This window comes from Lichenostomus cassidix, chromosome 8, assembly GCF_008360975.1.
Source record: "Lichenostomus cassidix isolate B80296 chromosome 8, HeHo_3.0, whole genome shotgun sequence".
In the NCBI taxonomy this organism is placed as follows: domain Eukaryota; kingdom Metazoa; phylum Chordata; class Aves; order Passeriformes; family Meliphagidae; genus Lichenostomus; species Lichenostomus cassidix.
Window position 1 is genome coordinate 21,325,721 of NC_139489.1, and position 12,567 is coordinate 21,338,287.

The 12,567-nt window shown below is 39.2% G+C and overlaps 1 protein-coding gene across 1 annotated transcript; it reads left to right on the forward strand.

The window, feature by feature from the left end:
* Positions 1-765: 765 nt before the first annotated feature.
* On the forward strand, positions 766-12,068 carry ATP6V1G3 (ATPase H+ transporting V1 subunit G3). The gene is made up of 3 exons (XM_085068297.1): positions 766-928; positions 8,351-8,451; positions 11,634-12,068. Exons 1-3 carry the CDS (start codon positions 847-849, stop codon positions 11,805-11,807), a joined length of 357 nt encoding a protein of 118 aa, XP_084924423.1. The 5' UTR covers positions 766-846; the 3' UTR covers positions 11,808-12,068.
* The last annotated feature ends 499 nt before the right edge of the window (positions 12,069-12,567 follow it).

A 12,567-nucleotide genomic window follows, 5' to 3' on the forward strand; every position in this document is an offset into this window, starting at 1 on the left:
ATATGAACATGCTGCTTATTCATGCAATAGCTCACAAAACACCCTTTCCTTCTGCAGGGAATGGGATGTGCATTTACAGCCATTCTCAGGCATTCATTTCACTGTTGTGTACATTATGACTTGCAAGTAAAACCTCAGCCACCATTCAGACCTTCCAACAGTCTGGATCTCAGAGCTAATTCCACAGTTTCCCATTCCATCTCATCTCCACTCACCTCCATCGTGGTACATTACAAGGCAGATCATACCTCAATCACCACATGTTTCTTAAACTTTAGTCCCCAGTGAATTAATTCCTAAGGAAAATTTTTTTTTAAGGGAAAACCCTAATGAATAGTGTTAAGAAGTTACATTAAAGAGAAGCCTACAAGTAGTTCTTGGTGCTCAACCAAAATGAATTGGCGACTGAGCCTGATTCTTCACTTTGAGGGGAAGTTTTATTAAAAGGAATTGTCAAGAAAATATTCTTTTCCCCCCAGTTCCTCTGAAAACGTTAACTTTATTCTGCTTCAGAAATAAGAGTTAAAAAAGAAAAAAATTGCCATTAAAATACAAGCCATTTGAGGTGCTCTCTTTTTCCCCAATGAGTTAATCGGACACTTCAAGTTCCCTGTGACCCTGAAGAGAGGAGAACATTCCTTTCAGCCTTGCTGCTGTGTTTTTCCAACTGCACTCCCAGGCCTGTGTGCCCAGCAGCAATCCAGGCACAGCCGGCTGGGTCGGTGCAATCTGGAAGCTTGTTGCAATAACACAGAGAACAAAAAACACAAGGAAGAGCCTGGCAGCTGTATAAAACTCCCTCTGAGCTCCAGTCTCCACAGAAGTTCACCAGCCCCAGCAATCAGCATGACCAGCCAGTCTCAGGGAATCCAGCAGCTTTTGCAGGCAGAAAAACGTGCCAAGGACAAACTGGAAGAAGCCAAAAAAAGTAAGTAGCTGGCCTGGTTTTACTGTACTTCTCAAGTGCAAGCTCTTCAGAATTACAGTAGCTAACAGCAAAAGGTTATTTCATCTGTATACATGCACTAGTGCTGTGCCTTGACTGCAGCCAGGCATTTATCCAAACCTGAACATTCAGAGTGTGCTTTAAATTCCATGTGCTTGTGTGTGCATGTACATGTGCCTTATTATGTTAAAAAAATATTTTTTTGTTATATTCATCCTCTCAGCTGGATTCGTTCTTGCTTTATCTCAATGCCAGTAATGTCATTACTGCCTTCTTTAGCTCTTTAAACTAGAATCCTACATGCCTCTGGCTGCCAGCTCTGGAGGACCAGACTCCAAATTCTTTGTTTTTCTTTATAGGTCTTGCTAAAATTTTCAGTTTTCCTCTTTACTTGCAAAATCCAGTAACTTGTCTCCTAATTTCAGCTGGCCTTCAAAGAATTATACAAAAAGTACAGGGAGACTTCAGCACCCTGATACTAATCAAAGTCACAGTAAAATCCCAAGTACTGTAATAGATCATTCATAGAAGTTTTATTACATGGTACAAGTAATTATTCTCCTGAGTGCAGGTACCAACCATGTGACTCACTGAACTGCACTAGCACTGAAACATTAATTCTGTTTTCTGGAGTGATGTTGCTTTAGAAAACAGCAGCAGCAAACAATGCTGTGCTGCAGAAGGCAAAGAAAATGCATGACAATGATGTCATGTGGAGAAAAAGTATGATTAAAGGAATATATTTTGTCTTCCAGGGAGGAATGGAAGCTAAACAGAATAATTTGGGTAGTTTCCATATCCCTTCTACACATGAATCAGCATTGCTGTGTGTTCATTAATATTTAGTGTGACATGTCAATTTGTACAGCAGCACACAAAAATAAGTAGAAAGGCAAGTCCCCTCCCTAAGCACCCAGCCACTGCCTGTGCCTTCCAGACACAATAGAGATTAAAACAATTCCTTCCACCTGCATAAAACAGAACTCTCTCAGGCAGAAACCTGAAAGCAAGGGATAGTTAAGTAGTGTTTTGACCTCTTATATGGTCAAACTAGGTGCTCTAGGAGAGATGTTTTTCCTTTCTCATGAAGGGCAGAGCAAACACACTGCTCACCAAAGCAAGAGCGTACAGGACCTGGAAAGGCACAGCCTCAGTGGAGGGAGAGGGAGTTTGGCCTGAGCACAGACTGTAGAATCAGGCCTTTAACTATGACAGCTTGAAGCTGATTACCCTTTACTTTTGGGTTTGGGATTCTTTTTTTTCTTTTTTCTTTTTTTTTTTTTTGTTTTAATTTAATTTCTATTTGTTTTTACAATCAGAAGAGTCAGCTTAGCTTTTTCTAAAACAGAAAGTTAAAAAATAAGCTTCATACATTAAGGAACTCCAAAAGTGAAAAGAATCATTATAACATAAAAGCAATGACCAAAGATTAATGTCTTGCAGAACCCAGACACAGTTACAGTTGTATTTACCCTACTCAGCAAAAGACACACTCCCTTGTTATCACCTCAGCCTCACTTGGGAGTGCTCGGTGATAAGCACAAGGTTCCTTTCAGAAAAAGTATCTTCCAGACCTCTCTGAGTAAGAAACTTGAATTAAATCACATGAAACTTGAATTAAATCACCAATGTTTACCTCAACACTAATACACTGGAAAGAGTTATTAACCAGCTACAGAAAAACAGCTATTAAGAATTTTCCTATCAGTAAAATTACTTGGAGTGAAAATAAATCATCACTCTGGCTTTCTTTTCTATTACTTTTAAGGCCTCAATTTTCTTGCATTTATAAAAATTAATAAGGGAAATTAAAACTTCAATACACAAATTTAAACATAGGAAAACAGCCTAATGACTGTGAGGGAGAAACAGGCTGCCCAGAGAGGCTGGGGAATCTCCATTCTCAGAGACGTTCAAAACCCACTGGATATGGCCCCAGTCAAGCTCCCCTTGCTCCCATCAGGAAGTGCATCCTACAGACTAGACTCCTTTCAGCCTCAGCAGTTCAGTGTCATCCCATGAAAAACATCAAGAATTTCCAAAAAAATTTATTCCTAGGTATAGCAGATGAAGGGCAAACAGCTTAAATAAATCCATACTGGATTTTGTGCTAAACCAAGCATTATAGGTAATCTACAAGAATAATTATACCTAGACAACCATTATATTCAACATTTCAAGTTGTTTGCAGTGCAGGTACAAAATAAAATTAAACACTTCCATGTTGTTCCTAATTTCAGTATTTTTCACAGCAAGGTGAAAAACACCACCTTAGATAACTAATTGTCGCAGCATAACTTAAATACTGTGGGAAAAGGACACAGGGGATTCTTTTAGAGGCAAATCTGGCTATGCCAAGTTGGAATTACTTCAACAGTCTCTTCCCCACATTGATTCCACAGTTAGATCAAAATAAAGGATTGCAAAGTTTGTCTCTGAGCAAAAAAGCTAAGCTAAAAGGAAATACATGAAATGCAACAGATCTGTGCAGTGCTGTTGGTTGGCCCATGCACACACAGCTGGCTGAAAGAAGCAAGGAGGTGCTGCCTCACTCCAGAATGGCCAGCTCAGATCCACCTGGTACCAGCTGGGATCAGCAGCTGCTGCTCAGGGCCTGCACTCTGCAGCTCTGGGCTGCCAGGGCAAAAGCAATGAGCACTTCCAGCTGTGCCACGACAGCCCCAGCCCTGTGACCACCTTTGTCACCTCAGGCATTGCACAACACCTGAGTCTGGCTACTGTGCTAACACTGGAACATCAGCTGGCAGGTTGCTCATGAGACACACCAGGAAAAGGCCTTTGCAAGGAAATGTGACTAACAAAACTACCCTTATGCAAACCCTTCAGTGTTTACAGTTGATACTCACAGAACCAATCAAAATGTAGTGTGAACACACATAATATTGTGTATAAACAGATAATGGGCCTAGGTTTTGCTGACATATGTGCATTTGTTGGGAATGCAAAAGCCACTTTGAATAACTGAAAAAAAATAGCACATAAAATTATATTGATACACAAAAAACAAAGCGAAAACATAGTGCTAAAGCTCCTCTGTACATGCTTTTTCTTGGTTCTTGCTCAATACCCTTTATCCTGGAAGGCAATATCATTATCTTTATCATTAGCTCATATTATTTATACCTCAAAATTATTAGTAGTTTAATTATGTAGTTAATAAATGCACACGTGCAAGGCTGAAACTATTAAATTAATTAAACACACACCAAACCAGTCTGCAATACTTTGGCCTTTTGAACATAGTGCTGCTTTATGTATTATTTTTACTTTAAGCACAATTTGTATCCCAGAAATAACTGGGCACTGTCAGAGCCAAGACATGAATTCTGAAAATCCTTTTGGGTAAAACAAGAGAAACAAATGTGTCGTGAACACTGGGCTTAGCAAAACTTGTTTTTCTATAGATTTTATGTCTTCACTTGAATTTCTCATGCCTAATAAAAAGAAAACTCAGATGAAAGATTATAGGAAATCAGATTAAAACCAAATGTTAATCAAAATAAGATATTGTAAACAGAATTATATCCATGGCACTATCTTGGATAATATCCAAGACATATTTTATCTACTGAAAAAGCTATACATAATGCTCAGCTGCCTCTATTCTATTTTACTAGAAGCACAAAATAGTTTTCTCAGAATGCACATCCCCAAATCCCATTTTCCAGACAATTTAGCAAAGTCAACTGAAATGGTTCTATTTTAAGAAAATAATACTATTTTTTGGCAACTTCTTCAAATGATTTGATTTCTATGCAGAAATTCAGCTAGAAGTCTAGACGATATGTTTGAAAACAAAACCCCAATTTTAACATTGCAGTTTTTGGAAAGTAAGATAACTTAGTGTTTGAGCAAATCAGAATGCAACATTTTTGCCTTGCAAGATCTAAAAAACTCCAACAACCTAAAAGACACCTGTTCTTTTGGATCTAACCAGAGCAAGGTGCTTCATTAATATCACAGAAATACCTAGAAAGAAGAATATAGCCTTTCTCCATGCTAATAACCATCCCATGCTAGGCAAGAAAATCCTATACAGGGCTGACTGGTCACAGCAGCTTTTTTAAGATTTTGCCAATTTAACACAACACCTAAAAATGTATAGGCTGAGGACAAGGAAACCAGGCATAGCACAGCTGCTTTGCTGCTCTCCATCTTCAAGGATGGGAGGGACAGAGGGCCAGCAGCAAACCTGGCCCCCACAACATGACCTTTGCAGCAAAAATCTCTTCAAACCTGGGGCTTTCTGTACCTCACCTCTATGATCCTAGAGGAAATTTCACAAGGACAGGTTAGTTTGCCCATCCTCCTGTATTTCTTGCCTTTTTTGCATGATTTTGGCTGAATTTCAGTGCCCTGCCACCCTTCAGTGTGTAAGGGCTGATTTCACCTTGGCTGTGCTCTGCAGAGAACTCAACCCAGCGGATCAGTAAGGCTTTGAAAAGGCAGTCCTGTATTGCACAACTATGGTAGCAGACAAGTGGTTAACAACAGACTGATTAATTAATTTTGGTTTGTCTCTAGTGGAACAGCAGGTTAAGCTCTAGTTTCTGCTTAACTTAATCAGGTGCAGCATATGCACCATCGCATATGTTGGCAGTTGCCGATTCTGTCCACAACGTTGTTGAACTAGCAGTAATTTACTCACAGCTTTTCCACTTAATTAAATAGGAAGCAGCAGGTTCCTGCTGTGCCAATCCTAAAGGCATCATGGAAAAATGAAATGGCTGCCACCCTACAGTGACACCCTATGTATTGTGCTTACTCCAGTGCACTGTCAAGAGCTGACACATATGTATATACATACTTTTTGGTTCACTAGCTGCATTGTCAGAGGCAAGTGAACTGTTGTTTTACAGTTAATCTCTTTCCATTTCGTGCAATTTAAATGGATATATTTATCTATCTGGTGGCCAAATATGCAACATATTTACTACAGATGGCCCCCCAGATGGAATTTGAAATTAAAATCCCACTGATTTTGAAATAATTTAATTTGCTATAGAGATCCAGTTCTTCAGCTGGTGAAATTGGCAAAGCTTCATTGTAGTCACTCTCCCCGACTGCCAGCTCCAGAGAATCACCCCCCGGCTCCACTCCTACAGAGTGGAAACTCTACAAAAGGCTGATCAAGCTCCAAATTTGGAGAGGAGAATAAGGGAAGCTTCAAAATACAGACCTAAACCTGCTTCCAAATTTTGTTGTCCAGACTGATGTCAGGCTCTTACACAAATCTGTCCGTTCACTCATCCTGGCCCCCAAGCTTCATACAATGAGTGGCAGGAGCTGGGAGAAATCAGCCTTTATAAAACAAATACAAACTCTGGAAAGTACCCACTAGGTTTTAAATAGCCTCTCTCCCCTTTATACATAAGCACAGTGGTCAATGGCAGAAGGACTGTGAGAAATGTGATTTACTATGCAAGAGAACCCTGCACTGATGGACTGGGAGTCAGTAAAGCTACCTAAGTTCCTCAATAGGCTGCTCCTTCTTGTATACAGTGCCACCCCCAAGGTTCCACAATAAGCATACCCACAAAAGCAAACAAGCCAGGAATCAAGACTTCCAAGGTAATTCACATTTCATGCATATCTTTGCTTCTACTCACCCATCTGCAGATAATCACTTTGGAAGGAGCCATCAACTGGGGAAGTAATTTCCTGCTGAATCAGGTATTTTACCCAGGCTTTTGCTGAATCTCAGCTATGTTAAAACACTCTTCCTCCCAAGCTTCAGTCTCCTCATTGTGCCATGCTCAGTGGAAGACAGCTGCTATATGACACACCTGGTAAGGGATCAGAAGCCCAACTCAGGTGTAACCAATCCAGTATATCAGCTTGGAGAAAACGAATCAGAAAAATTTATGCTCGTCTTCCTAGCCTAGGCAGAGAATGTTCCCTAGAATTTCAGGAAAGGAGGAAAGGCACCTTTCATCTTCTGTGCTTGAATTGAAAGCCTTAAAAAAAAGGGGAGGGGGATGGTTCTTATTGCTCAGTGATGTTATATAGGTTGTTACAGTAAGTAAATAAATCAATGTGCCACACAAGATCAAGATCTTTCAGTTGCCTAGGCTGCCACTCTCTCATTCTTGTAATATCCTAATGCAAGCAACTAAGCAGTTTTTCAGCCACTGAAGATACTTATCCTGTTAAGAAAAGGGAGCAGCCTTATTCTCCCCACTCTTAAAACTCTAGGTGTACAGCAGAAAGAGACCCCAAAAATCAGCATCAGCCTGGATGTCTCAAGCATAACATATCAATATTACATGCAAGAGGTTTACATTTAGAAAATTACTTTTTCCTTACAAAGTAGTGTAGCAGAATCCTGAAGAGATCAATACAACTTTACTGACTTTATAAAAGACAGAGAAGCCCACAGGGGTTTTATGGCATGCTCACCAGCTCCTTCATGTAAAACCTTAAACATCACATTCCCATCAAACCATTTATTCTTTACATGACAACCCTACTAGACCCAGGGAGTACCTCATGCCCAGTCCTGCAATGATTTACATGCTCTTGATTTGACAAGCCCATAGCATTTTACCTAAAACAAAGTAACTATTCACCACAAACAAAACTAAGTATGTAAAAAAGCCTGGTGAGGAGCAAGGGCGTAGTTTCCACTACACCCTAAAATGTCACCTTACAGGTATCTTCTTATTTAAAATGAAAAGCAAAAAAAAAAAAATTTTAATCACTTTCATATTTCTGTGTGCTGGTAGACAATACCATTGATCTTCTCTTAATCACTCACCTCTGTGTTTAACAAATGTTAGTGGAAAGGGATGGGGGAAGAAAAGGACAAAGCCTGAAAGTTGCAACTCAGTTTGGTAGTTGTTAAGACATATCTTGCAGCATTTTGGAAATCTGCCAGCTCTATGCAGAATCCAGTTGGTGTGGGATGAAGGGATTCTGGCAACCAATCAATACAGCAAATCTTACAGAATAACGTCTTTTCCCATCCGTGACAACTAAAATCTGTTATCTGGCTGCTACTATTGCTGATGAAGAAAAGATAGATATTTATTTAAACACCAAGCTGTGATTAGAAAAAAATGCATTTGTGTTACAAGAAGACGTGTAGTTGCAAAAAGACTTCTGTTGTCAGCAAACCAAGAAGCTCTTCAGTTGATGTGTGCTTCTCACAGGAAGCTGGTCCCAGAAGATGGGTAACTTGCATGACTGGCTATCAGTCAAAAAGTACTCTAAGTAAATTACATCATCTCTTCTGACCATTCTTGTGCAAATAAATCTGATGGACAAGGCTTTCAGCAAAGTCAGTGTTCTACTATGGCAGCTAAAATATCTCTGATTTAGAGAGATTCATCTTTGAGGATACAGTGATGGTATGAAATAAAGCCCTCTTTCTTCCCCCGCTAGGAAAGGGTAAAAGGCTGAAGCAGGCCAAGGAAGAAGCCACAGCTGAAATAGACCACTACAGACTACAGAGAGAGAAGGAATTTAGAACCAAGGAAACAAATGTAAGTTAGAAACCTGCATGTGTTCTTTTGCTGTACCAATCTGCTCAATGGCAAACCAAATTGCTTCCAACAGTATTACATGGAGACTCCTGCAAACCAGTGTGGTCATACTGATTAAACACAGAGGTGCCATCTATTGTGTGTATATGCTTCATTTTGACTTTTTCACAAGCTTTGAATGCATTTGTAGAAGAAATTGTGGACTTTCACAACTAAAATTGTCCAGATTCCATATTTGGTTCATGCTACTGCTTTGAAGACATATGTCCCTAAAGGAAAACTACTTTTGGGTCCTCTTTCTAGAACTACAGGCAGACCTAGCTCCTGGCCTGAAACTGGAGGATTCAGTAAAGTGGATGTGTCAGTAAAAGCAAAAGTTTAAAATGTTTCTTTCCATTTCTGTTCCGCTTCAGCTGTCTCTTTTGATTACATAAAAGGCTGCATCCTTTATCAACTGAAATCACCAAAACTTTAGAATTTTTCACTTTGTTTCTATAGTAAAAGTCATCTGACAGATATTTTCATACCTGAATAAAGCCATTTTATACATTTATGGCATCTTGCATTTTTCACTAGTATTTCCAGGAAAGTTCACAAATCATTCTCTTTTTACCTGGTGATCTTCCTCTTACATTTTTGGTCTTCTTTTTTCCCCCAGCTAGTATAATACGAAGGCAAGAAAACTACTTGTGCAAAAACAGCTGTAAAAAAAAAAAAAGAAAAGAAAGAAAAAGCCCAAGAGGTCAAATAAAATCTTTTACAAACCTGTCATTTCACTCACAACCCTTAGGAACATCTACACAAATAAAGTCTCTATCATTCCCTGCTAGTCTCCACACACGCAGGCAGTTCCACCATAGAACTTTCTCAAATGTACAATTTCACATGTTTATTGACCCTGAAATAAAGTAAAAACACATCTAAAATTTGTTCACCTTTTCAGTCAAGCCAGACTTCTTGTTCTAGGTCTTGATAGCAGAAGAGTAAAGATGTTGCTTTGTTGTGAACTCAATCTTTTCATCACAAACAAAATTAAAGCAGCAGGGAAGGGCCGCTATTTGTCAACTGAACATTTCACACAGGCAGGACAGAGCACATATTGCTCCTCAAATGACAGCATTTTCTACAAGATCATTGCAGTCCTCCTCCACGTTCCCTGACCCCATTATGTCGAACATTTATCTACCCAGACAAAAGCCATCATTATTAACCTGTGGCTGGAAGGCAGTCAGGAGCCCCAGCAAAGCCAGTGCAGAGGGACCTCTGATGCCCAGTTCAGTTTACTTTCTCAGGTATCTGGACACAACTATTTTTAATTCTTTGTCACAGTCTCATTTAATGGCATTCTTCCTTTCACTTTGCGTTGCTTGTATCCAAACTAGAGAAAATTTTCTTGTATGATGAGATGTTTCACATCCATCCAGAATTAACAACAGCAACAGAAAAATAATGATTGAGGTTAGAATGACAATAAGCAAAATCTTTTTTCAAAACATGCAAAATTTTTAGCCTGGATCTCAAACCAATTTTGCTAGAGTTCATGGGGTTTTTCACTTAGGGTCTGAGGTCACCTAAATCTGGACATGTACAGCCTAGTTCTGAATGTTGTGGCTTCTAAGCCAATGTAATAGTTTAGCAGCTTTGAAACGACACTTGCACAAAACCTGTATGAGCAAAATAAGGGACAGACCTCTAAGGTCAGCAGAAATCATAAACTAAGCAGAGCATTGCCTGCATTCTGCAAGAAAAAGTTCTTCAAATTCAGAAGCAGAAAAAAAAAGAGGTAAAAACACATAGAAGAGTAAGAATTTACTGTTTCAATTTACAGTATTAGCATGAGCTGAGAGAGCAGGTCTGCAGAGGCTCTTCTTTAAATTGTAATACTTTTCTTGAGGCTTTTCAGAAGTATTTATAGCTGGATAACATGCAACCATCTGGGATCCCTAGAAAGTTATTTTCCCCAGTGGAAAAATCACTATCATAAATCTGGTCTAAGCTGTACAACCTTTCCCACACGTGACCCTTGCAACTTGTCTAAAAGCTAAAATAAAATGTCAGCTAAAAATAGTTCCAATAGAAAACTATAATCTTTTCCCAATACTTATTATTATGTCTACAACCTACATTTCTTCCAAATTGAAAAGCGTTTTACATACAGATTATGGACCAATGTCTTACTACGTTGCCAGGTACTGATAAATGGAACAGGGGAGGTGGATTATGCAAAAGATGCTTTTCCTTTTTATAAGGACTAAGTTGGGCAGAAACGACGAGGAAAATAGAGTAAATGACCCCTCCCTTGTTTCTGGTAATCCTCTAGGTACCTTACTAAGATACCACAGGTTAGCTCCACCTGCTGGTCCACCCCAGGGAACTGTGGCAGGAACAAGAACGGTATTTAACTTACTCCTTTCTTATTCTACCAACATGCAGAAATGTCTTCTTCTCTCCACATGGAATTCTTTAGCTGGAAACCAGTTTCTCTGCCGGTATGAAAAGGACTTTTCCATAAGGGAAGAATTCAAGAGATGTTGGGGCAGTGGGGGAGGAGAGAGCAAAGTCACAGATTTGGAACGTGTGCATCTGTTTATAACATAACCTTGCTAAAATGTTCAGTGAGTCTAGAGTCAATTAAATTCTAAGCGAATGTCCTGATATTAACTGTGCCAGAAGCTGTCTGGTATTTCGCCAGATAAGAAAATGTAACATTAAAAGACCTTGTCTGAGGCCTGTTGAGGGTTATACATCACTAACTGCTGAAGACATTTCAAGTACTCTGAAACTGTAATTATGCATTTTCAGGAAGGTTTTTCCATGTTTGGTCCTTAGCTGCACTCACAGGCATTCTCAGTGAGGCCAAATGAAGCACACAGTGATAGAACTTAGTTGACTAGTCATTAAAATAGAAAACAAATTAAAACGAGCCATATAAAAGACAAAACATACACAACATTGTTCCCACCGTGAGCTGGGAAACTTTCATTACATGGGGAGATTCCCATTGCTAATGAGCATATGAAAGAGTTGCCTTTAACCCTGTTTTTATGCATACAGTTCCACCCAGATAAAACCCTTACTGTTTGGAAGCAATGTGATGTGTTTGTGCTACATGATGAAGAAAAGTACAATAAATATGGTCATATATAACCTCTTATTTTGCTCAGAGGTCTCCTCCTTTTCAGGTAATGGGCTCCCAAGGTAACCTCTCTGCTAAAATAGAAGAGCAAACAACAGAAGCCATCCGAAACCTCACAAGCAGCTACCACAGGAACATGGAGAGCATGATGAAGAAGCTCTTGAGCACAATATGTGACATCAGCCCCGAAATTCACCCAAACTTCAGACCTGCAGTTTAAGATTCATTGATGTGCTGTGTTTGTAAAAAGTAGCCTTCTTTCTTGATAAGCATAAATACTTCCTCATCCATTGTTTCTGTACGTGTGAGAAAAAAAGAGCACTAAAGCCAAAAGCACACAGTTCCACACAGGATTTTGATGTGACAGGGATCATACAGGGTTTCACAAGCATTTGTTGGAATATTGTTTCCTGTAGCTAAGCCCCTGTCATTTAGACAGGGGCAAGTCAACAACAGCAGAATAAATGATTATTTGTCTCCAGCAGGTTTTCAGTGGGAGTCTTTGTTCCTTTTGTCTTATAAAATGTTCTGTACTTGGATGTTAGGTTGCATTAAATCTGTTTATCCCAATCTTTACCATACTCTAAGCCATATGAAATAGAATATTGCAAAACTTAAAATAAAACATTTCTGTTTTCCTTGTGACACATGGAATGGTCAGGCTATGGACCATACAGGAACCCTGTAGATTTTGGTCAAAAAGAATAGGTCAAAATATTTTCAACTTTTCTATGCCAATTTAAAGCAAAATATAGTTGACTTGCACAAAACTATGCTTAAAAGCCATACTCAAAGTATTGTCCTAATATTTAACTACACCACAAACTTTATATAGCTTTGTTAAGTCTGAAAAATGAGAACAGGCATAATCATTTACAAAATTGCTGTGGTGCAAGGGGCAGGCTGGCACATCTGTTATTTTCTACACAGTTACCCTGAAAGCTCAGGAAACTACAGGCTCAAACTCTATACCAGTTATG